This window comes from Balaenoptera acutorostrata, chromosome 4 (assembly GCF_949987535.1).
Source record: "Balaenoptera acutorostrata chromosome 4, mBalAcu1.1, whole genome shotgun sequence".
Classification (NCBI taxonomy): Eukaryota; Metazoa; Chordata; class Mammalia; order Artiodactyla; family Balaenopteridae; genus Balaenoptera; species Balaenoptera acutorostrata.
This window is the reverse complement of record NC_080067.1, coordinates 46,376,278-46,402,776: the sequence shown is the minus strand read 5'-3', so window position 1 is coordinate 46,402,776 and position 26,499 is coordinate 46,376,278. Positions and strand designations below refer to the sequence as shown.

General features: G+C 39.9%; 2 protein-coding genes across 2 annotated transcripts in view; one reads left to right on the top strand and one right to left on the bottom strand.

Annotated features, from left to right (window-relative positions):
* The first annotated feature begins 9,056 nt into the window (after positions 1 to 9,056).
* KPNA4 (karyopherin subunit alpha 4) overlaps positions 9,057 to 26,499 on the top strand; it is a 158,588-nt gene continuing 141,145 nt past the window's right edge. Inside the window, exons 1-2 of the mRNA XM_057545392.1 lie at positions 9,057 to 9,215; positions 12,984 to 13,038. The gene's annotated coding sequence lies outside the window, so the exon portion shown is untranslated. The remainder of the gene's footprint in view (positions 9,216 to 12,983; positions 13,039 to 26,499) is intronic.
* Positions 25,025 to 25,723, bottom strand: ARL14 (ADP ribosylation factor like GTPase 14). The gene has a single exon (XM_007198569.2). It carries the CDS (start codon positions 25,702 to 25,704, stop codon positions 25,126 to 25,128), a length of 579 nt encoding a protein of 192 aa, XP_007198631.2. The 5' UTR covers positions 25,705 to 25,723; the 3' UTR covers positions 25,025 to 25,125.

Here is a 26,499-nt window from a genome sequence, read left to right as displayed (position 1 = left end):
GCTGCGTTGGGTCTTCATTGCTGCGCGCGGGCTTCAGTAGTTGTGGCGCACGGGCTTAGTTGCTCTACAGCATGTGGGATCTTCCCGGACCAGGGTTCGAACCCGTGTCCCCTGCATTGGCAAGCGGATTTTTAACCACTGTGCCACCAGGGAAGTCCCTGACTCTGTTTATAAGCTTGGAGGTAATAAGGGGTTGTAGGGGAAGGTCTTGAGGAGAACCAACATCATCTTATAAGGTATGGGCTTCACATAGGGTCATCGCCCACCTCCAGGTAAGAGAGGGACAGAGCTGTTTCTGACAGGTGGTAAGGCTCAGGGAAATCTGAGGTTTAAGGGTCTCAGACTCATCCACCCTATCGCAGGTGTCAGGGTCCCTTTCTTTCTTATCAGGGCCCTGACTTTGACATAGGAGACTGATGAAGCTGTGCATCTAGTCTTCTTGGAGCTCTGCCACCCTTATAATCAGATCTGACCCTGATTTTCAGGACAGTCAGTAGAGATAAGTCTACTTTTGAGCTGCCATAGAAGGCTTCTGGTATTCAGGATCCCCTTGATTGGGCTATGTGAGACTGACTGACTCAGGTTAAAACCAGATCAGCTATGGCTACATTCATCAGGGCTGTGGCTTAATACTTCCCTGGCACAAATCTGGGACTTTGCCTTCTCCCAGGCCAGGACTCAGGAAGGATGTTTAGATGTGAGGGTGAAGGCAGTACCTCTTCCTGTAGCAGCCTCTGCTGGAGGCTGGAACAGGACACATTCAGAGGGTACGCGGGGGCAGGGGACACTGGGAGACCCAGGGCTTTGCAGCACACACTACTGTGGTTCCTTATGCTCCGTGGGACCCGGCCACCCTCACATGTTGGCTAAGCTCCTAATTAGCTGCTATCCTGTTGAAGCCCAGCTTTTAATAATAGCCGTCCTGCAGTTATTTGGAAAATTAGCGATTATAGATATAGATATGTTACAGTATATAATAAAGTATTAATAAGAAAAAGTTACTACAGTTATTTTTGTCTGGAAAAGAAATAGCAGCCATGAGTGGTGGAAGGGCAATGCTGCGCCCAACAATTAACACAAAATTTTAAAAAATCATTTAGAGTGAGAGGCATTTCTGGCACCCACAACTCTCATTAGGTGTTGTGTTACCCAACAAACTGGGTTTACCTCTTTGTGCGTGTTGAGCCAAAAGATACAACCAAGGCAAAGAGTGGGAGAAGGGAGGATTTATTACTTTGCAGCAAGTAAGGAGAACACTGGGATCTTTCCCAAAGCAGTGTCTCCCAGCAAAATTGGGGAAGTTTTAAGCTAAGGGTATGTGTATATTCATAAAGGGGGTTGGGAGGTGTATGCATATTCATGAAGGGGGGGGGCTTGTGCAGTACATGCATATTCATGAAGGGGCTTCAGCAGAGGAGAATTCAGGGTAGCACTGGGGCAAAGGTTGATAGAGTCCAGGCTCTAGTTGACTGAAGTCAGTAAAGTCGACATCATCATTCCTTTGGTTCCAGATAGTCTGGTGGTTGAGTGTTCGAGGGGGTTTGGATCCTGCAAAACAGCTCAAGAGTGTGCTTCAGGCTAATCTTTACCTTCAAAACAGAACTGGGAATCTTTGCAACTGATATATTATCTTCATTATGGTTAAGTTATTTCCCTGGCCTAATAATAGCTGTTTATTCTTACATTCTTTTGTTTCCTGAACTTTCTTTCCTTCATTAACTACTGAGACCCAGTCTCCTGCAAGAGCAAGCATTGTGGCCAGGCTTAGATCCCAAAATGTCTCAGGGCTAAAATGGCTTCTCTTATGTCAAGAAAGTTATGTCTAGTTCTTTTCCTCCCGGGACCCCCTACCCTACTGGCCTACAGTTGGGGGTATGGTAGCCAGGGTCTTTCAGGAGTCTGAGAGCTGTGAGGACAGCCTATGAGTTGGGGAATGGCCCTGTTCTCACCAAATTCACAAGTTTGGTGTTAGGAGCCTGCTGCTGTTGGCGTCAGATCATAGATCTATACCCACACCACCACCACGACCACCACTCCCCAACACTCTGTCTGCCAAACTGGTGCTCAGTACCTTTGCATACCTTTGACTTCTACCCTGGGACTGCCCTTAGGTGGCTCCTAATGGGGCGGCTGAGGGCTGGAGCCCGGAAAGGGGGTGAGGAAGTATTGTTATGCAGCCTTAAAGAGCCACCTCTGGGGAACCTGCTAGAGGTGTGCTCAGTACTCAGAGAGACCCATGCATCTACCCCATCACATGCCCCTGCGGTTTTTCTCTCCTTCCAGCTCCTCACCTCCTACAGGCTCCAGCCCAGAACCACCCACCATCCAAATTGCTGATTCCCATCTGTGCTCTTCTTGAAATACTCCTCATATTACCTCTCTATACAGTCCCTACACACTATTAAGGCATTGGTGGGGTTCAGGACACACTACCCCAAAATATGGCACCTTGGCATATTAAATGACTTCAGCTGAGAAAACTTTTAAGATTGGTAGGAAGTTCACTCTGACTTCCCCCTGTTTCCCCTACTTCCCTGAAATAGGTCATAGAACTCCCATGTGAAAGGTACCCCCTCCCTGTACTAGCAGGAGGGAAGACATTCTTATTACCAGAGATGGGAATTTGGAGCCAAGAAATCTGTCCCAACAAACCTTATTAAACTCACCCTTATCTTCTCGTTACTTCTACACCACTTACAACCTCTAGCCCAAACCCCTTTGTCTTGGCAATTCTTCACAAATTTATTGTTTCTCTGTCTGAAAGGTATGAGTTTCCTGCTCTGGTCACTTATTCTGGCCCTTCATTTTCTTGTGAAGGCTCCCATGTACATGCAAAAATTCAATAAAATGTGCATGCTTTTCTCCCCTTAATCTGTCTTTGTCAGGTTAATTTCGAGACCCAGCCAGGGACCCTAAGAAGTTGGAGGAAAACTTCTTCCTCTCCTACAGCATCAAAGGGATGGGACTCATAGGAGGGGCATATTTTTTGAAGAGGAAATATCGGGAAGGGGTAAAACAGAATAGAAATGGTGTGTTGGTATCTAGGGGAAGATGATGAAGGCTTTTCTTCCCCATTTCTTTCCTTCTTTCCTCCTTCCTTAAGGATTGGTCTTCATTACTGGGTAAGAATTGCTTACGATTAAATCTGTTCATGAGTTCCATAGTGCTAGAGGCACTGTGCATCCATCCATCTCCAAAGACTTGCCTGAGGGTTATTTATTTATTTATTTTACTGAAGAAATTTTCTTTATCATTCTATTGCTCTTGCTCTTCCCTCACCCTTTCTTCCAGTTACTTGGCTAAGTTTCTCTATGACAAACAATGCCTCAAATTTTATCTTGTTGGTCATTACAGTTATTTCCCTTTAACAAGAAATTTTATATATATATATATATATATATATATATATATATATATATATATATATATACAATTGCTTTGGAATTGCTAAAACAAAACAAAAATCATCCTAAAATGATTGAGAATATATCCTAGCCCCAAATGACCAAATATCAGTGAACTGATTTATCCTTTAAATTGTATCGCTAAAGGATCTCTATTGTTTAAATGTAAAAATCATGATTCTCATACAAATATAAAATGAATATGTGTCAAAGGTTTTACTTAAGTATGTAATTCATTAATTAATGAAGGAACCAGTAAGATATTATAACTGGTTCAAAGGAGAATTCAAAGTGACAGCTAGACAGATAAGGAATACCGGCATGAATTGACAAATAGATGCAAAACTGGCTTTTCCCACGAGGGTGGGGAGAGAAATCAATCAGTGTCCCTCCACTGGACAGAATTCAATTGCACATTTATGGACAAGAGTCATTTGCATTGTTACAGTATCTGCCATTTACAGAGTTATAAGTAGCTCAAAGAAACTCAAAGGAGGAGATAATCCAGAGGGATGCGTGAGATAGAACACTCAGTAATCTTTTTTTGCCATTTCAAACTCTTGCACAAATTTTACTGAATGGTAAGTCAGGATACTTAATTCTCTGTGCATAGTATATGTTTGTTTTTGTTAAAAAATAATCTGGTATGGCTTTTTATTACTTATTCAAAATTATGAGGACAGGAGTCCTAGTTTTGTATTGATGCGTGCAATTCATTACCTATAAAATTCATGTTTGACAAAAAAATAATTATCACTGTAAAAACATTTTTTTGCTAGTCTGACTGTGTTTATATAAGTATATGTTACTGAGGAATATGACTGTTGGATATATCAGTGTTAGGGTGGCCAAATAAAATACAGGATTAATTTTTTTAGTGTAAGTATGTGTGAAATATCAAAAGGAAAAGAGGAAAAATGGCTGTTGGGTAGACAACTACTACTTCTACATCACTAAGCTAGGTCTTACTTTGATTTTTCTAGTTGTAAAAAAGATGGTAGTACTAGGACATAAAATAAGCTGCAAAAATTTTTTTTAAACTTTACTTTTATTACCTATTATAGGGGAAGAAAAAGTTTTCCTCAACCTTCTTAGGGTCCCTGGCTGGTCTGGAAATTAAACTGACAAAGACAGATTAACAAGAGAAAAGCATAAAAATGTATTTAATAAAATTTTTACGTGACACAGGAGTCTTCATAAGGAAATGATGACCCAAAGAAAGGGTTTATCTGGAGTATTTTTATGCTAAATTGGTGAAGAGTAGACAGTCCTAAAGAAATATAATAGGTCAAAGAGTCTGAGGTAAGTGTAGTAAACTGGGGTAAACTTAACTTAGCAGGGCCTGTTCGTTTGGATTCTCTCTGTCCTTTTGTCTACAGAGAAGGATGTTCCTTTCCCAGTAGAGGGAGAACACCTCTCACAGGAGGGTCTGATGACCTGTTTCCAGGAAGAAGTTGGGGGAAGGGTCCAAAGTGACCTTCCTGCTTCTACTGTTTTCTCAAACTTCTTCAGCTTAAAATATTCATTATGCCGAGGTCATATTTGGAGGTAGCACATCCTGAACCCCATCCAACACACTGCTAAGAAATAGTTATGACTTGCATTTCTGCATGAACATCACCAGGCCCAACTGTCCCGAGGGGAGTGCCCTGACCACCTAACTTTCCGGAGGCAGGAGTGCTGAGCCTGTGGTGACAACCCATCACACCTTGCTTATACCACTTGAGACAGTTTTCATTATGATAACTAATCACAACTTTCTAGCTCAATCAAGACACTGAAGGACATATTCTCCCTCTTTTCTAATAAAAACTAAATAGCTAAGCAAGCATAACTCTTGGATGCAGAAGAACACCTCACAGGAATTTGACAAATATGACATGTTTTCTTCCCTATTGTATTATCATAATTTTATCTTTTTGGACAGGGTCACACTGGTTTCCTCACGTTTGTTATTTCTACTACTCAGCAAAACAAAGGAAAAAGCCATAATGTGGTGAAGGAAGAGTGTTTCCCATAACATCAAACAAGGCCATAATAGTGTGAATAAAGAAGGGGTGGGCTTCCCTGGTGGCGCAGTGGTTGAGAATCTGCCTGCCAATGCAGGGAACACGGGTTCGAGCCCTGGTCTGGGAGGATCCCACATGCCACAGAGCAACTGGGCCCGTGAGCCACAACTACTGAGCCTGCGCGTCTGGAGCCTGTGCTCCGCAACAAGAGAGGTCGTGATAGTGAGAGGCCCGCGCACCGCGATGAAGAGTGGCCCCCGCTCGCCGCAACTGGAGAAAGCCCTCGCACAGAAACGAAGACCCAACATAACCCCCCAAAATTAAATAAATAAATTTATAAAAAAAAAAAAAAAAAAAAAAAAAAAAAAAAAAAAAAGAAGGGGTAAAATTCTAGAAAAGTTTCAGAGGTAGAGTCAATAGGTTGATGTGTAATTAAATAGGAGAAATAAATTGAGACAGGAGGGGAGAATGATGCCCAGGCTTCTGGGTTTTGTAGCTGAGTACACGGCAAGGCCATCACTGAAATGGAAAATTGGGGAGAAGCAGATTTGGCTTTTATGTAAAAGAGACTGTAAAGGTGGGATCTGAATTTCATACTTTACCGTTTTTCACATTTTCCTTCCATTCAACAGCTTTTCCGCATTCTAAATAATTTCACTTAGCAAACTGCAATAAATTTCAGTTCATTTTTTCTTTTAAAAAACCGGATACCTCTGTCATCTCATCAGAGCTTCTGATCAGCCTGAGATGATCAGTGTTCTCATAATGAGTTCTTTTAAATTCCAAGCCAAAGAAAATAAACATGGAATTTTAATCACCCTATTCAGCCTTGTTGAGCGGAAATGCACAGTTTGCTGTTAGGTGTTTTGACATACTGAAAATAGCTTCAAGGTTCCCCCTTCCCTTCCCCTCCCCCACCATATGCCTGATCATGACGGGTACCCTATAAACAATTGCTGAAAAATAAGCAATTTTTTAAAATAATAAATAAAAATAATCTTCTTTAATATCTCATTTGGCTCTAATGTATAATTCTAAGGTCTCCTGGAAACTCCTTTAGTTCATAATCACCTACAAGTAGCTGGCATATGTAGATTTTTATTAAGTATGTAAGGTTTATTTTGGTCTATTTACATAGCTAATGTTGTCCGGTTAGTCACAATTTTATCTATAACAACGTTAACAACAGAGGACCACTTCACAACTCCATTTAAAAATCTCTGTTGGTTTCCCCCGTGGAATAAGATCCAAACTTTAAGTGCCTTGATGATATGACTCCTGCCTATCCTTCCAGCTAATCTCATTTGTATTCTGTTTCCAAACAGAATTTGTTATCCAACCAAACGTGGATCCACCTCCCAATCTACTGACCCTCGGTTGTGATGAAGGAAAGCGCAGCATTTATTGTAGGGTGCTGTACAAGGAGTCCAGGACAGCTAGTGCTCAGAAAGTCCGAATTCCCCATGGGTTTCAGCAAAGCATTTTTAAAGGCCAGGCGAGGGCGGGGCATCCCAGTGTATGTGATCAGCTCGTGCACAATTCTCTGATTGATTGGTAGTGAGGTAACAGGGCGGTGTCACAGGGGTTAATGTTATAATCCTTAGGCGCCGGTAGGCCTGGGGGCCACATGCTCATTATCATCAAGTAGTTAATTTCTTCCATTTGGTGGGGGTTTTCATATCTGTAAAACAACTCAGGAAATGTGCATCAGATACTATTATCTAGGTACTTCAGAGAGGAGCCAAAGCAGAGGATATGGGGAAGGGGTCTGTCCCAGGAAGGCCCTTTAGGGTCCTGCTCGGTTACAAATGTACACCTCCGCCTAAAGTGCCAGTTTCTCTCCTTTTCACCTACTCATATGCTCAGTCCACTCATATTGAAAGTCAAAACTCAAATGTCACCTCTATCAGGTTTTATTTGGAATCCTCCAGCATCCTACATAGAGCCTGCCCAAAGATAAGTGCAAAAAAATGTCTGCTAAATAAGTGAGTTTTTTTAAAGTTTCATTCCAAGTATCTTAGGTTGAATTATTAAACCGAAGTTCCTTTACTAGATTGCAATTGATCTAGGCATTAAAAAAAAAAAACCGCTAGCATCCTTGAAAAGAACACCTTTGATAATAATCCTTTGGACATCAAGCACAGAAATTATTTTTTTATGCCATTTTTCTTTAATCCAAAGTATTTTTCACCTAACATAACCAGATATATTTTATAACGATCTGATGAAACACTTGTTTTAAATAATGAGATTTGTTACAATTAACTACTTGAATGATAAAGCCCCAACTAGGGGATGAATAACATGCTCAACCCATTAAGTGTTCTACTAGCTGAGAATACAGCAGTAAACAGTATAGGTAAGGGCTCTTCTCACTGAATTTACATACTTTCATTTTAATTGGGGGTGGGGAGATGGACAATAAACAAATGAGGGTGTCATGTATCAAAGTGCTTAAACAAATGACTGAGTGGCCACTTTAGAACGGAGGGTCTGGGAAGGTTTCTCTGTGCAGGCAATTCTCAAACTGAGATCTGAAGATTTTTAAAAAGGCAACAATGCAAAATTTAGGGGAAAGAGCGTTCCAACCAGAGGGCCCTGCAGCACAGCAGGGAGATGGAAAGTGGTAGATGAGGTAGGTGAAGAGGCACGTATAGATCATGCAGTTCTTTGCAAGCAAGCATAGGGAGTGTGGATTTCAATCTCCAAGCAAAGGAGAAGCCATTGGTAGATTGTAAGCAGGGGAGCAATATAATCTAGATTATACTTTTTGTCATTTTTTTTTTGGTTTGGTTTTTTAAATGATCCCTTTAGAAGTGTGGAGAATGGATTGCAGAGGGGGTGAGGCCCACTGGAAGGCAGCAGTGCGATCCACAGATGATTTCGGCTCAGAGTATAATGGTGTTTGTGAAAATGGAGAGGTGAATGCAATTTTGTAAATTGAGTCAAAAGAACTTGCTGATCCATTGGATGGAGGAGAAGTAGAGGAGGGAGAGCTGTACATTCACTTCAGAATATAGACTATTTATGTTCCTTAGGATTCTTTGTAACCTCTTGCATGTTCCTCAGTAAGGAGTTAAACTCTTTTGACACGTTTTCATTTTATATTTGCATGCAAATATATTTGTGGGCTTTCACCTCTTAAAAATAACTAATCTTTAACAGATGAAATGAGTTGAAGAGTGAATGGGAAATGAGAAGAGGAAACACTTGTATATAACTCCTTAAAGAAGTTTGGATTAAAGGTCTTGTTCTTCTCTCCAGAGAGGCAGCACCTACGTTGCTCTGAGGAACTACCCAATCACTACTGCGTGCCGACTCAGTGCAATCGTCAGACAAGATGCCCCTTGGTCCAGATATGTCCCTTCCTGGAGGACAAAGCCATCGATTACTACAAACTGCTGTCACACTGACTCTAAACGAACACCACCACCTGCTCCTGTTGCAAACAGCCTTTGGAGGTCTTCGCAGGCAAGAACCCCCGCGAGGAACCACCAGCGCCAGCGGAGGCGGAGAAGAGTGTGACGTCAGTACGTCGCGCCGGCCAGGGGCGGGGTCTAGCTTTTCCTCGGCTCCCGGGCGGCTCCAGCTGGGGGGCGGAAAAGTGCCGTGACGCCATCTCACTGCGCGGGCCAAGGGCCAGGCTTCGTCCCCGCCCCGCGTTTGGGTCGTGGTTCCCTCCAGGTGTGAGGGGGGCGGCTGGGCGCTGTGTTCGTTGTGTGCGCGCGGTGTTTTTGGTTGCTTTGGCCTTCTTCCTACTCTCTGGTCCTTCCGCCAGCCTCGAGCCCTCACCACTCTCGGTGTAAGTAGTATTTTAAAATTGAAGGACTAAAGGCACGGAGAGGTGAAGTAACTTGCACAGGATAACACAGCAGATTTGGATTATAGATAGTCTAATAATTCTCTTCACTGTAAAAGGAACATAATCGTCGCTTACTCATGGAATGTTTTGAGAGGTTGCGTGCAAAGCTCCTTACATGCTCTTTACCTATGGTGGGTCTATCCATCCACTCCAGAGCAGGGACCGATTTTGCTTTCTAGCTGGCGCCCCACCGCCTCGATACAAAGGACAGAGTATCCTGAGCGAAGGGCCTAAAGCCCCGATTGCTGATCTTACCCAGCAGAGGGTGAGGTCAAAATGTAGGCGTCTCAGCTGCACTCTACCAATTACACACGTAGGCACAAATCCAAATGTGCACCTTCTCATCTCTCTCTCTCTGTTTTAATTGGCATTACCCTTCCTACACTGATCCAGACTGAAAATCTCTAGTCATACTGCTCTTTCACACCCTGCACATCTGATTACTCACTGACTCCTGTCTCCTGTTCCTTCCCTGCTCTCTATTTCTACTAGGTAAGACTTCATCAGATGATCTCTTACTCTCTCGAATTGGTTCATTTGTTCAATTAGTAAATATTAATCATGAATAAAAATTAATCATCACCAAACACTGCCAATTTTACCCCTCCTCAGCTCATAGTGGGATTATACTTCCTGGTTCTGATCCATGAGGTGTGAGTGGATGTGACCCCTGTCACTCTCAGACACAGCATTTTTTTTTTATAACATTTTTATTGGAGTATAATTGCTTTACAATGGTGTGTTAGTTTCTGCTTTATAACAAAGTGAATCAGTTATACATATACATATGTTCCCATTTCTCTTCCCTCTTGCGTCTCCCTCCCTCCCACCCTCCCTATCCCACCCCTCTAGGTGGTCACAAAGCAGCGAGCTGATCTCCCTGTGCTATGCAGCTGCTTCCCACTAGCTATCAGACACAGCATTTAATTGCTGTTTCAAGGCGCTCCAGAACTCTTTTCCCTCTTGCCCAGAAGCAGGCAACGTTTGAAATGGTGGTAGCTTCATCAGCCTGCATCCCTGAATGGTTAAGATGAGCGGAGGCCCACGTTGACCCTAATGAACATGTAGCATGGGAAAGAGATAAACTTCTTTTGTTTTAAGGCACTGAAACTTTTGGTGCTGTTGGTCACCACAGCATAACTTAGCCTGTTCTGATTGATACAAGTGCCTGTGGGAGTGAGCAAAACCAAATTTGGTCTCTGTTCTAGTGGAGCTTATACCAGAGATATCTCTATAAAATATAAATCTGACCCCCTTCCCTGCTTTAAAACTTTTATTTAAAAATATCTTCCCATTGCTTGAAGGATAAAGTCCAAACTCTTAGCCTGGCATTCTAGGCCCTTTACCACTAGGCCCCAAATTGCACTTCCATTACACTTTTCCATCTATTTTATGGTCCAGCCAAACTATACTACTGGCTATTTACTGCCTTAATCCATATGCTTTCAAACCCCTGCCTGAACCTTCACCCATGCCATACCTTCAAACTGGGATGCTCTCCGCCCATGTTTGCATATCCTGGTTTACTCCCCTGTGCTCACTAAATACCTCATGCCACCCCCTACTAACCCTTTTAGAACCCTCATAACAATCTTAATTACATGTTTCAGTGATTGTCTTCCTCCAGAGCTGTAAACCCCTTGAGAAGTCCATCTTATTCAGTGTTGGGTCAGGCAGATATAAGGACTACACATTTGTTAAGTGAATGAATGGCTTGTTGGATCCCTCAAGGTTCACTAGAAATGCTGTCAATTCCATGTATTAGTTTCCTATTTCTGCTGTAACAAATTACCACATAATTAATGGCTGAAAAAACGTAAATTTATTACTTTACAGTTCTGTAGGCAGGTCTGTATTCCTTTGCAGAGGCTCTAAAGGAGAATCTGTTTCCTTGGTTTTTCTAGGCACTAGAGGCTGCCCACATTCCTTGCGTTGTGGTCCCCTTATTTCATCTTCAAAGCCAGCAATTTTGCATCTATGAGCATTCTTCCATAGTCACATCCTCTAACTGTGAACTCAGCGGGGAAAGTTCCTCTGATTGTAAGGATCCTTGTAATTAGTTTAGGCTCACCTGGATAATCCTGGATGATCTCCCCATCTCAGCATACTTAATTTAATCATGTTTTCCTTCTTGACATGTAAAGTAACACATTCACAGTTCCGGGGACTAGCACAAGGGTGTCTGTGGGGGGGCCATTATTCTGCCTATCACATTGCGGAGCCTTTCCTTGCTTCTCTCTCTAACTTGACATTTACCCTTAAACATCAGCCAAATGAACTCTTCCCTAAGGAGCATCAGGAGTCTCCTTGAAGTAGGGTAACCAAATATGGCCCAAACTTAGACACTTTTAAGAGTGAAAGGGAGTACCATAAACAGGTCAACAGGTGTACACTGGTCTGACCAGATATGGCAGAAAGAAATGGATGTGTGACCTGCAGAGGCCCTACCCCGAATTGCAGCAACATCATTATAGACTTCTACCCTCCAACCTGGTCTCTTAAAAATCAAGTAGATGTTGGGAGGTTTTACTTTCCTCAGAAGATTTATGCTTTAGACTGGAGATGGGACACTTCATCTGGCTCAGCAGGCTAAACAGAATCTTTTTCCTTTACAGTTTTAACAATACATAAATAACAATATATAAACAACATAATATTTATGTTAGGGACATGAGACTTTATGATGTATATTGCATATATGTACATCAAATGTATATGCAAGTATATATCAAACTCACAATTTGACATTTGTCTTTCGATTTTGTTACTGATGAAGCCTCTTTTAATGGGTAGTTCCAATACACCTTGTAGCCACATGACAAAAGATGAAAAGAATTCAAGGTCAGGAAGCTGAGGATTGTACTTGTAAACGGTGATTTTCAGCTTTGGGGAGAAAGGAAAAAAACATGCTAAAGTAGGGATCCCATAGCTTTTCCTAAACCTTTATCTGATCAAGGTTTTCCATTTCAGAGTCTCTTAATCCTAGATCACAGATAAAGCCAGAAGATATTTCAGGAAATCATCTTGTGATCTTATTATACAAATAAATTGAGTGTTGTACTCAAGGTTAGTTATTACTTTGCAGTTGTAAAATAGTGGCTTTCCAATTCTATCATGTCCTTGACATTTTTCTCTGTAAGAGAGCCTACCCCTGACCCCACACCTTTTCTTTTCTTTTCAACTTCTTAAATTTTTTTTATATACCACCTTGGACTTAGAGTTTTTATTTTTATTTATTTGATGTGTTGTCACCTGTATTCTTTTTTGATGCCTAGATTGTCTTAGATTTGGCCAGTGGGAGTCCCTTTAAGCCACTACTTTTGACCTATCTCCATCAGCCTTTGAGTTCTTTCTTACTTCCTGGCATAAGATATTTCAGGCTCACTTGTACTTTATGTGCCCCAGATCTGAACTGCCATTTCTCCGAGGAGCTCTGTTCCTTTCAGTGAGGTATCATATTTAGAAACCAGGATCTGGGCTCTAGGTGCACTAGTTGCTACTGGGGTGTCATTGCCTCTTAGCCCTTTTAGTTTCCCTTTGGCATGCCCCCTTTTTCATTCTTTTGTTTGGCTGAGTAGTATTTCACTCTGGGAGTATACCTTTTTCTTTTTTAACCAGTCTCCAATGGAAGAACGTTCAGGTTATTTCCAGTATTTTGTTATTATAAATAATGCCACAATCAATAACCTTCTACATATGTTGTTTCAGATCTGTGATTGTCTTCAGGGAAAGATTTCTACAAGTGAGATTGCTAGAGTAAAAGGTAAGTGCACCCAACTGGATGAGATTAACTGTTTTGATCAATTGTCTGCCATATTTAAAAGGAAATGTCTAATTTGAAAGATTTAACATAAGGAGAAGTTTAATAAAAAGTTTCAAAAGAAGGTAAGTGCAAATGTAGCTTTGTTGGATAATGCAAGATTCTCTACAGAAGTCATATTTCTTTTTCCAACAGCACTGGAAGAGATTATTCATTTTTCCACAGTTTCAACCAACAGAATTACAGAATATGATATCAAACTTTTAGATTTTTGCAAACATGATAGGTGACAAGTGATATCTAAATGTAGTGTTAATTTGCATTTCTCCAATAGTGAAGCTGGAGATTTTTTTTCATTTGTTTAAGGATGATTTGAATATTCTTTATTGTTAACAGTGTGGGTGTCTTTTGTACATTTTTCTACAGAGTTTTGGTTCTTTTTCTCTTGATGAGTATTCTTTTAGGGACATAAGATATTTTTGTATGATATATATTGCAAATATTAACACACAGTTTGATAATTGTATTTTGACTTTGTTTATGATGTTTGCTACAACATTCATTTTTTTTTTTTTTTCATTTTTTTTTTTTTTTTTTTAGTTATACAATTTTTATTTATTTATTTATTTATTTATTTATTTATGGCTGTGTTGGGTCTTCGTTTCTGCGCGAGGGCTTTCTCTAGTTGCGGCAAGTGGGGGCCGCTCTTCATCGCGGTGCACGGGCCTCTCATTATCGCGGCCTCTCTTGTTGCGGAGCACAGGCTCCAGACGCGCAGGCTCAGTAATTGTGGCTCACGGGCCTAGCCGCTCTGCGGCATGTGGGATCGTCCCAGACCAGGGCTCGAACCCGTGTCCCCTGCATTGGCAGGCAGATTCTCAACCACTGCGCCACCAGGGAAGTCCCACAACATTCATTTTTATGTAGTCGAATTTATCAATATTCTCTTTTATTATGTCTGGATTTTGAGTCATAGTTAGCAAAAACTACTACAAATTTTGGCATTAATTTTTTCCTGTCATAAGTGATTTGAAATTTATAAATTTAACTACTCAAACTACTCATGTTGATTCTTCAACACATAAGGCTGTAGTCATCAGTCATCTAATAGCTAAAAGTTTTTACATCTCTTTTATTCCTTATTTTTAAAGAATCCATTTAGAATAACCTGATTTTGACCTTTTAGAAAGCAATTTGACAGTATGTATTGAGGCATAAGACTTTGCAACCTTGAAATACTATCCTAGGGGAAAAAAATCCTAAACCCAGAACCTAATACAGTGCCTGGTATTTATTAAGTATTCAGGCAATAGTTGCAGAATAGGGGAATAAATATGAGGGAGGGGAAATATACGCATGAAGATGTTTGTTGCTGAATTATTTACATGAAAAATTGGCTGCAACCTAAAAAACCAATAGTAGAGAAATGATTAAATAAGCTATGGTTTACCTACTTAATTGAAAATGAAATAACACTGAAATGGTGGTTCTGAAAGATATATAATAATATGGTAAAGCTATATAATATATGGATGTGATGATAGATGAAAAAACAAATTACCAAATTATCAAAAAAGATCTATTGAATATATACACACGTTGAAGAAAAATAAAGACTGGAAGAAAATGTAGCAAAATGCTAACAGAGAGTTGTATTTTCCTATTTTCCAAACTTTCTATTTCTGATGAAAAACTAAAAATGTTTAAATATTCATTGTCTGCTCTCTAGCTGTTCTTAGACTCTGAGTGCAGCAATGGAGAGATCATTTGAGAATGTGAAGTGGGCCTTAGAAGAGAATTACACAGAGGTACACTATAGAATTCTCTCTAAACAACTGGCAGTAGGAGCTTGATTATATACAAAAGACCACTGTAAATGCATTCACAATTTTAGGTGGCTGTGTGGCTTTGAGTCTCAGATCTCTTTTTTTTTTTTTTTTTTTTAATTTATTTATTTTATTTATTTTTGGCTGTGTTGGGTCTTCGTTTCTGTGCGAGGGCTTTCTCTAGTTGTGGCAAGCGGGGGCCACTCTTCATCACGGCGCGCGGGCCTCTCACTATCGCGGCCTCTCTTGTTGCGGAGCACAGGCTACAGACGCGCAGGCTCAGTAATTGTGGCTCACGGGCCTAGTCGCTCCGCTGCATGTGGGATCTTCCCAGACCAGGGCTCGAACCCGTGTCCCCTGCATTGGCAGGCAGATTCTCAACCACTGCGCCACCAGGGAAGCCCTCAGATCTCTTAAGTGAGGATAATAATGGTACTATCCCGTAGAGTTAATATAAGGATGAAATGAGATAATACATATAAATGCTTAGAACAGAACCTGGCCGACAGTGAGTGCGCACTAATGTTAGCTGTTTTGGTTTTTGGTTTCTGGGTTTTTTTCTTAAATTATAAAAACTTGGTTACAATGCCCCCATGTGTCTGTACATTGCAATATTTCTGGTCATTAAAAGGATTTCTTATTACTTTAGATCAATGCATTTGAAATGACAGTTCTAGGGCCATGCATTGTCCACTCATGTTTTATATAGACTCTGAAGATTAAACAGCTCTTTTGAAAATAATGTTTTATCCCCTGAATATAAAAGTAACACACGCTCACTATATAAAATTCGGAAAGTACTAAGAACTATAAGGAATTATAGCCATCTATAATGTAACCACCCAAACATTTTGGTGTGTTTTTATATTTTCTATGTAAATATATATACATATATATTTATGTGTGTGTGTGTATATATATATATATATATATATATATATATATATATATATATGCTTAATTTTTACAAATTCAGGGTAGTGTATTTTTTTACACAGGAATAAATTTTAGCATAAATGTAAAATGTATATTTTACTTTAAAACAGTAACAGAGGGCTTCCCTGGTGGCGCAGTGGTTGAGAATCTGCCTGCTAATGCAGGAGACACGGGTTCGAGCCCTGGTCTGGGAAGATCCCACATGCCACGGAGCAGCTGGGCCCGTGAGCCACAGCTGCTGAGCCTGCGCGTCTGGAGCCTGTGCCCCGCAACGGGAGGGGCCGCGATAGTGAAAGGCCCGCGCACCGCGATGAAGAGCGGTCCCCGCACCGCGATGAAGAGTGGCCCCCACTTGCCGCAACTAGAGAAAGCCCTCGCACGAACCGAAGACCCAGCACAGCCAAAAATAAATAAATAAATAAATTAATTAATTAAATAAATTTAAAAAAAAATACAAAACAGTAACAGAAATGTAACTATGTAGATAATGGAGGTTATCCCATGGTAAACAGAGGATTGCATCTTGCTGTCACCAGTCTCTCATGTTTCCCATTAATAGTAGGTACATTGAACTAGAGTGGACAGATGCCTTAAAAAATGCTTTAAAGTGAAAGAAAATCCAACCTGATTTAGAAGTACAATGCCACTTATGTATAACTTGAGGAGGGAATTATGAGAATCAGTTTGTTGTACTAAGGAGGCTTTCCTCTTCTTTTTTTCAAAAATTTATTATTTATTTATTTATTTTTGGGCTGCACTGCGTGGCAGATGGGATCTTAGTTCCCTGACCAGGGATCAAACCTGCATTCTCTGCATTGGAAGTGTGGAGTCTTAACCGCTGGACTACCAGGGAAGTCCCTCCTCTTTAATGTAATAACGAGTTGGTAGAAAATCTCTATTTTAAAATTATTTCTTCTCTGTATATAAAATGTGGCATTTTGTATAAGAAATAGGAGAAAATGAGAATGTAATTATATGTATTTGATTAGTTTTGCAATGAGAAAACAAAAGAAGGATAAATCAGAAACTAATGAAAATAGTTACAGGTTAGGCACAGGTGGGAAAGGCTAGGATGTGAGCCAGACTTCTCTGAATATACCTTTTCATACAGTTTTCCCTTCTGAGGCATGTAAATATTCTATGAATTTGAAAATTAAAATTAGTATTAACTCAAAAGATAAAGAAGAGTCACACCTTAAAATTGAATACAAATAGCAAAAATCAACCAAAATCAATATCATATTTATAACATAGGCACAGAAAAAATTAATTAAAGTAACTTTTGAACACAGTGCTGAATAAAAACAGAAAGAACTAAAAAGAAGTCTTGAACTTTCCTGAGTGGGTTTCTCAGAGATGGCAGTTTGGTATAGTGATTCTGGAAGTATTTTGTTGTGTTGTAGCATAAGGCAAATGAGTAACTATACTGATGCTTTTTAGAACCAGAGTTCTTTGTAGGAGAAGAGGGATACAAATAAAAATGGGGAAGATAAGGAAAAATCCTATGGTGTTGATTCAATCTGGAGGTATCAATATTATTTTTAAATATATATATAAAAATATATAGGTATTTCCTTGCTTTTAAAGATATATATAGCATGTTGTGTGTGTGTATATATATATATTCCCTTGCTTTTTCTATTGAATGGGCCTATAAGCAGTGACACCCCAGTAACAGTGAGCACAGCTAACAGCATTATTCAGTTTCTAAATACCATTCCCCAGTGAAAGACACCAGGACTCCTGGGAGAAATGGTGAATTTCAGGTCTGAGGCAGCTGTGTAGGGAAAGTACAGGATGACTCAGTGTCCTCCCAAACAAGGAATTACTCAAAGACAAATAGGGACATGTCAACAGAATACAGAAGCTGGCTTAAAAGAGCTTCTCCTGGGCAAATTTGGGACAATTTGAGCATTAGAAAGAATTGGGACAGAAATGGATCATAACAGTGTCAGTGACAACACAAATTCCAGGAACTTAACTTCATACACCTCCACCCCACCCACCCCAAATATTCTGACAAATAGGTCTGGGGTTGGGTTTGAGAATTTACATTTCTAAGCAGCTTGCAGGTGATGTTGCTGCTGCTGATCTGTGGACCTCGGTTTAAGTAGCACTGGATTATAAAAGTTTGAATTCAAAAAGTATCTATGAGTCTAGGGCTTCCCTGGTGGCACAGTGGTTAAGAATCCCCCTCCCAGTGTAGGGGACACGGGTTCGAGCCCTGGTCCAGGAAGATCCCACATGCCGCGGAGCAACTAAGCCTGTACGCCACAACTACTGAGCCTGCGCTCTAGAGCCCACGAGCTACAACTACTGAGCCCGCGTGCCACAACTACTGAGCCTGCGTGCCTAGAGCCTTGTTGCTCTGCAACAAGAGAAGCCACCGCAATGAGAAGCCCGCGCCACAACTAAGAGTAGCACCCGCTCGCCCCAACTAGAGAAAAGCCCGCGCACAGTAATGAAGACCCAATGCAGCCAAAAATAAATAAATAAAATAAATAAATTTATAAAGAAAAAAGTATCTGTGTGGATTAAAATACAAAATGCAATCTACTGTTTAAAAAGTATCTATGAGTCTATAATGAGAGAGAAAGGGGAGGGGGAGATTGATTGCTTGCTTATGGAGAAGAGGGATTAAAAAAAAAAGTAAGCTCTTTTTTACAAATGAATGCCAGCTCATAAATGTACAAGGAAAAACAGGTTTAGCAAATCACCATTTTGCAGTTCCCAGTGTAATAACTCAGGAAAGGATCATCAATGTATGATAAAACCATTAAGAGAAAGGCTTTGGGGGAACAGAATGTTCATATGATCTCAAAATATCATACTTACCATATCAAATTACTTATTTAGAACAGAGGGGAAAGTTATATTTTTACCATGGGGAAATCTTGTGGGCACTATCGTAAAGGAAGTGATCAAATGGAGCGTCATCAATATTGGGACAGTGTTACCCTATGTGCCTCCTAATGGATTTAGTGGGAACTGTAACAACACCTAAGGAATATTCTTGCCGAAAATGTTTAACTCGAATTTAATCACGAAGAAACAATCAGACAAATCCAGATTGTGGGACAGTCTTTAAATTATCTGGACTGGACTCTTCAGAAATCTCTAGGTCATGGAAAAATAGGAAGAGACAATGGAAATATACTAAATTGAAAGTGAGGACCAAATGCAATAGATCAGAGAAATTTAATGGTAAAAACTTAAATTTAAATTGTTAAATTCATTGTATGATAATACATGAGGTGTTTAAAAAAGATCTTGGAAATTGGAGGACTAGGTTCAGTAAGTGCTTAATCAGTTCCTCATTTCTTTAAAATAGTGTTGATAATATTTGTTATGCTTCCCCATAAGATTTCATGAGAACAGAATGAGATAATGTTTGTGAAAATACTACCCATATGGTTATCATCCAAACTTTTATATTTGTGTGGTATTTTCAAGGTAAAATGTGCTAATCTAATCTACTGCTAGTTAACACTATGCTGAAAATCTGGTGGACACTATATCCCATAATACGTTAAAATACTATTAGTCCTGCCAAAGGAGAGGTCTCTCTGGCTTCTGTCTTTCTGCTTCTTAGTCTCTGTCTGTCTGTCTGTCTCTCTCTCTGGAGAGAGAGCTCCTGCAAATAAGAGCAGGCCAGCCTGTAAGCAGGGCTTACAGAAGCCTGACAGGTGATGTTTCCTGGGTTGTTCCTCCACATACTCAACACACTGATGCCTCTGCAGATTGTCCCTTGGTGCCACCTACGAGGGACAAGCACTTCAGGACACTCCATCTGAAATTCCCAGTCTTCCTTGGTTTGGCAGAACCCAATTTGTTCATCATCAGAACATAACAACGTTCAGCTTTTTAAAATGACAAATTAATTTTAACATGTATCAGTCACTGCTGCCGCTTTGTTTATTTGCCATTCTTTATTCTTAGGCCCTGCAGGCATTTTTTTTCACCTGGGAATACTTAGAAAATCAGATAGAAATATTTAACTGGTATTTACCTTTCAGTCTCTAAATCTTTAACCAAGGAACATTTCAGAAGTGTGATTTTGGTTGCTACAGATCCATGGCAGCATGCTACATGGAGAAATGTTTTGCCGTGCTACACATAGATAGCAGAGAATAAAATGTATGACAATAATAAATATCAAGGCATGCATATTCACAGCCTCTTTCCTCTCACCTGCTAAGGAATATTTTGGTGTTGTCCATCTAACCTTTTTCCCTTCCTTTAAATCTGGCCTTAATTAGGTAGAGCAGAATGAAGAGTGTACTCTGTGTATGTGTGTGTGTGTCTGTGTGTGTGTGTGTCGGAGGGTGTAGAGGAGCATGTTGGGAGAGCAGAAAGGAAATGCCTAAGAAAGGAAAGATTGGTAAAATTTACATTGAAAAGAAAGCAAATGACTGAGGAAAGATAGATTGGATCCCAGGGAAGAAATGGGATAAAGCATGAGAGTGTTTAAGTTTGTTGGAGAATATTAGTAGAGATTTTGAGGAACAGCTGCTTATGGGGGAGAGATGTTGAAATGACAGATAGGAAAAAGCTACCTTGTAAGTTTTGCTCTACATTAAGGATGTATCTGCTCACCACACACACTCAGTTTTCTGAAGTAAAGATTTTAATTGCTTTTCATTATTTTTTGGGACTGTTTTCTCTGAATTTTACATTATGCTAAGACTGGGCCACAAAGGGCTTGACTTAATTCAGACTACCAAAATAGTCAGGAACACCAAGATACATTTTCTATTCTGACATTTTCTATAGACATAAGCTAGTGACCCCTAATTTTAAGATTATTAAGAAGGTTGTTTTTTACTCCCCCGCCAGTTTTACTGAGAAATAATTGGCATACATCACTGTGTAAATTTAAGGCACACAGCATGATAGTTTGATTTACATATATTGTGTGAATGATTACCACAATGGCTCAGCTAACATCTATCATCTATCTATCATCTCATATAGATACAATAGACAGAAAAGGAAGAAGAAAAGGAAAAAGAAACAAATTCTTGTGATGCAAACTTTTAGGACCCTCTTAACATTTGTACCTCTTGACTACCTTTCCGCAATTCCCCCTTGCCTCATTCTCTGCCTTTGGTAACCACAAGTCTGATCTCTTTTTTATGCGTTTAGCTTTTGTTTTTTGCTTTTCTAAGTTTCACATATGAGATCATACAGTATTTATCTTTCTCTGTCTGATTTACTTCACTTAACATAATGCCTTCAAGGTCCTAGGAAGGTTTTTTAAAAATCAAGTAGGGAAAATGTTAAGGGACGATGCATTTTTTTAAAAAGATGCATATTTGCAGTTTTAATAATCTCATGAAATTTAGGAAAAACTCTACTATGAAGCATTTAACATTGCCACTCCCCTGAGATCTTCCTGAAATCAGAAACTCTTTTTGCCACAGTCTTTCAGCATGTTTCTTATATCTGTTACTGCACTTAATTCATTCTGCCTAGCTTGTTTTTCAAAGAAATTTCTTACTATAAAAGCAGTATAGGGCTTCCCTGGTGGCGCAGTGGTTGAGAGTCTGCCTGCCAGTGCAGCGGACATGGGTTCGAGCCCTGGTCTGGGAGGATCCCACATGCCGCGGAGCAAATGGGCCCGTGAGCCACAACTACTGAGCCTGCGCGTCTGGAGCCTGTGATCCGCAGCAAGAGAGGCCGCGACAGTGAGAGGCCCGCGCACCGCGATGAAGAGTGGCCCCCGCTCGCCACAACTAGAGAAAGCCCTCGCGCAGAAACGAAGACCCAACACAGCCATAAATAAATAAATAAATAAATAAATCCTTCCTTTAAAAAAAAAAAAAAAAAAAAAAAAAAAAAAAAAGCAGTATATGTTGGCCTAAATTTATTCTTTTTCCCCCCAGCTTTATTGAAGTATAATTAACAAATAAAATTGTAATATATTTTCTAATATGTATATAATAATATATTAAAGTACACAGCATGATGATTTGATATCATATACGCTGTGAAAGTATTCCCACAATCAAGTTAATTAACACATTCTCCATCACCTCACATAGTTACTTTTTTTTTTTTTTTTGGTGTTGATAGAACGTTTAAGGTTTACTCTCTTGGCAAATTTCAAGTATATAATACAGTATTATTAACTATAGTCACCATGATGTACATTAGATTCTCAGAACTTATTCATCTTATAATTGAAAGTTTGTACCCTTTTACCAACCTCCCCCATCACACCACCACCACCACCCCCCCTTGGCAACCACCAATCTACTTTCTGTTTCTATGAGTTTAGCTTTTTTAGATTCCACATATAAGTAAGATCATACAGTACTTGTCTTTCTCTGTCTGACTTGTTTCACTTAGCATAATGCCAAACTCCAGGTTCATCCATGTTATCACAAATGTCAGGATTTCTTTCTTTTCGTGGCTGAATAATATTCCACTGTATATATATATACCACATTTTCTCTATCCATTCATTCATCAGTGGACACTTACATTGTTTCCATGTCTTGGCTATTGTGAATAATGTTGTAATGAACATGGGAGTGCAGATATCTCTTCAAGGTAGTGATTTCATTTCCTTTGGAGCTACACCCAGAAGTGGGATTGCAGGACCATATGGTAGTTCTATTTTTAATTTAGCTTGGATTTATTTTTTTTTAATTTTTTAAAATTTATTTTTATTGAAGTATAGCTGTTTTACAATGTTGTGTTAGTTTCAGGTGTACAGCAAAGTGATTCAGTTATACATATATATATATATATTTTGGTTTTTTTTGATGGTTTTTTAATACAGCAGGTTCTTATTAATTATCTATTTTATACATATTAGTGTATATATGTCAATCCCAATCTCCCAATTCATCCCTCCATCACCACCCATATCTTTTTTTTTTTTCAGATTCTTTTCCCTTTTAGGTTATTACAAAATACTGAGTATAGTTCCCTGTGCTATACAGTAGGTCCTTGTTGGTTATCTGTTTTATATATAATAGTGTATGTATGTTAATCCCAAACTCCTAATTTATCCCTCCCCCACCCCTTTTCCCTTTTGGTAACCGTAAGTGTGTTTTCTATGTCTGTGGGTCTATTTCTGTTTTGTATATAAGTTCATTTGTGTCATTTTTTTTCTTTTAGATTCCACATATAAGTGATATCATATGATATTTGACTATGTCTGACTTACTTCACTTAGTATGATCATCTCCAGGTCCATCCATGTTGCTGCAAATGGCATTATTTTATTCTTTTTTATGGCTGAGTAATATTTAGCTTGAATTTATTCTTAATTGAGCTCATTGAAGACAGAGGCCATACCTTATTTATAAAACAATATCATCGGGCTTCCCTGGTGGCTCAGTGGTTGAGAATCTGCCTGCCAATGCAGGGGACACAGGTTCGAGCCCTGGCCTGGGAAGATCCCACATGCCGTGGAGCAACTCGCCCGTGAGCCACAATTGCTGAGCCTGCGCATCTGGAGCCTGTGCTCCGCAACAGGAGAGGCCGCGATAGTGAGAGGCCCGTGCACCGTGATGAAGAATGGCCCCCGCTTGCCACAACTAGAGAAAGCCCTCGCACAGAAACGAAGACCCAACACAGCCATAAAATAAAAAATAAATTAATTAATTAATAAAAAAAAAAAACCTTTAAAAAAAAAAAAACAATATCATGGCAATTAACAGCACAGGACTTGAAGTCAGACACCTGAGTTTGAATCTTGGCTCTGCCACTCCTCACTTAAAATACTAAATAGTTTTCTGCGGTTGTTACTGTTGTTTAACTTTGTTTAGTCTCAGTACTCTCATCTGTAAAATTGAGATAATTATGCCTATTTATCTCAGGGCAGTTGTGAACATTAAATGAAAAGATGTATGAAAGCATTTAACACAATTCCTGGCACACACGGTATTCAACCAATGGAAACTATAATTAACTATATGCCTACTTTATTATTTGAATCCCTAGCATGTAGCACAGAAGGATTTATTGCTGAACAACAAATCATGGCTAAGGTGAGAGAAGAAAACTATGGAGGAATCCAGGGGCTGGCAACCTTGCTTTACTATACCTTTATTTTTCTCTGTGACCTTAAGATTTGGAGTACCAGGGTGTGTAGTGGGGTTTTGGGGCCTGCTTCTAGCCCAGATGAGCCTTGTTGGAGGTGGGCTAGGAGGAAAGAGTGTCTTCTGTTAGTACCAGGGCCCCCCTGGCATTCTGAGCCTCTCAGGGGAATTGCAATTCAATCTCCAGTTCCTTCTCCCCTCCTCGCCTCCCCCCACAGTGTCTCTGGAGAGTCTCCTGGTGATGGGAACTTCCACTGACTAACCTGCATCTTCAGTGGGGTCCCCAGGAGTTGGGGACTCTCTTAAACACCACCTCCTGCACGAAGCACTTCTTATTTCTCCAGGTCAGAAAGAGTTTCTCCTGTTATAGCACTTAGTACTTATTCCCCTGTTCTAGCTACTGGCTTTGTGTTGTTTCCCCTGTGAATTGCCAGGTGTCTGAGAGCAAAGTCTGGCTCTGGTTCCTGTTTGATCAGTACAGTGAGCTGTACATATGTTCCCAAGTAATAACTGTTATATTGAATTTTACTGAAGCCGGTCTTGGGATTGCAGCGTCCAGCTGAGCGATAAGCCCAGACCTTGCCCTAATATCTAAGGTGCTACCCTGATCCCAGAGCTTTAAGATACAAACTTCTGCTCCCTATAGGAGAACACAACCTCTGGGCAATTAACAGCATAGAGTTCATTATTTGACTCATTGTAAGAAGTTCCTAGCAATAGATTTCAAAAAGCTAGCAGGAATGCAGAAAAAAACAAAAACAAAAACAAAAACCCTTAATTTAGGTGATAGGGATTTACAAAATATTAACATCAAACATTTTCCTCTTCATAATTTAAAGTTCGTTTTTTTATACCACCCAGCTATTACACAGGAGCATGGTGGAAGTTCAATACCTGTAACAGCTGGAAACAGTCTGAAAGAATTCTGACTTTATTAGCAGAAGAATTCTGACTCTATTACTTAAACTTTGTTCTAGTAGTCATATAAAAATAATAAGGCAAGAATTTATTTGGTCTCAAATATGATTATTCTGAATCATCCAGCATGCACAAAATTGTAAAATTTTCATTCTCAATTATCATTACTACATAGTTTGCTAAAGTGCCTGACCCCAAATAATATTTTCTAGATATTATTCTGAGTTGTTTAATGGAATTTAGGTGAAATAACATTTCAGGAAAAGTTTGCCAACTCGGCAACTTGCTTTTCTCACTTGGCCTGGAGAAAAAATTACCCTTTCAACTTCATCAGCATCTCTTTCCCCACTTGGACCTCAGTTCTGCTTGAAGAATGCTAATATGTCTCCTCTTGATTTCATGTGGCTTTCCACAAATCCAGTTAACTTCCGGAACCCCTCCATCAACCCATCCCCGGTGACAGCACAGCAGGGCTGCACGTACCAGTTCCGGTCACTGCAGAGTTGCTTCACTTTGAACATTCTGGTGATGTCCTCGGCACTCAGAGCACCAGGCACGTCTTGTTTGTTGGCTAACAGGATAACAGGCACATTTTTAATGTGCTCATTCTTCAAAATCTGCTCAAACTCTCTCCTGGAGTCTTCCAGTCGCTGTGTATCTGTACTGTCCACAACATATACCAGCCCATCGGTGTTCTCACAGTAGAGGCCCCACACAGTTCTCATTTTTTCCTGTCCTCCAACATCCCAGACCGTAAGTGGAACACCCTTTTCCAGCTCAATCATCTCCACGTTGAAACCTACTGTTGGGTTGGTCACAATATCCTTAGCAAACTTTAATTTGTAAAGGAGAGTAGACTTCCCAGCAGCGTCAAGTCCCAGAAGAAGAATTCGGGCTTGCTTGGCTTTGGGGTTTTTAGAATTCAATAGGCCCATTTTAGGCTTTTTTTTTTTTTTCTTTGAAGACCTTTTCTTTTGGCTGGAGCCAGTGTTTCCTCTCCAGGTCTTGCATGAAAATGTTAAGAGGAAAGAAGAGAGCAAATGCTTCATGTTATAATCTAAGAATAGGAACTTGCGTGCATTTATGTTGTAGCTTATCAACGTGATTATGGGCAAACAGTGTTTCATTTGCAGTCCCAACCAATCCTGAGGAATCTGCGATGTGAGTAACCAGCCAGTGTCATAGAAGCTCAAAGGGGAAATTCTTTGTGAGTGAGTAGGACTTAGGAGGGGCCTGCCTGTGTGATACTGCAGCTTGTTCTCTTCCAGATGTTGGAAGTCTAGGGTAATCAAAGGTTTGGATATGCACGGGAACATGGTTTGGTAGTGGGATAAAAACTTAACTTTATGAATGGTTTGTAGAAATTCTCTAGTTATTTGACTATTTATCTTATCCCAGTTGTAAATAAGTAACCAGACTTCTGAAGCCATGAAGAGAGAGTTTACCTCACACTGCCCTAAGCAGTATCTTTAGTACTTTCCAGATTACTCAATAGGAAACTTTAAACCATCCAAAGTTATCTGAACCTCTCCCATAATCATATAGAGAATCACTTCTTTAATCTTCTAGATAGAAAATTTACACCATTCACAAGACCAAATTTACAGGAGGGGGAAGTTTGTAACACAAACACTTTTAAAATTAAGCAGTCTGATTAAAGGTGGCAAATGAATACATATATTTATCTCCTCTCCTTCTCAAGACTCCACCAAAATGATGGTAAAGGAATA

Bases quoted from the DNA above. Each gene is read 5' to 3' on its own strand.
- ARL14 (XM_007198569.2), bottom strand. From the start codon at position 25,704: ATGGGCCTATTGAATTCTAAAAACCCCAAAGCCAAGCAAGCCCGAATT.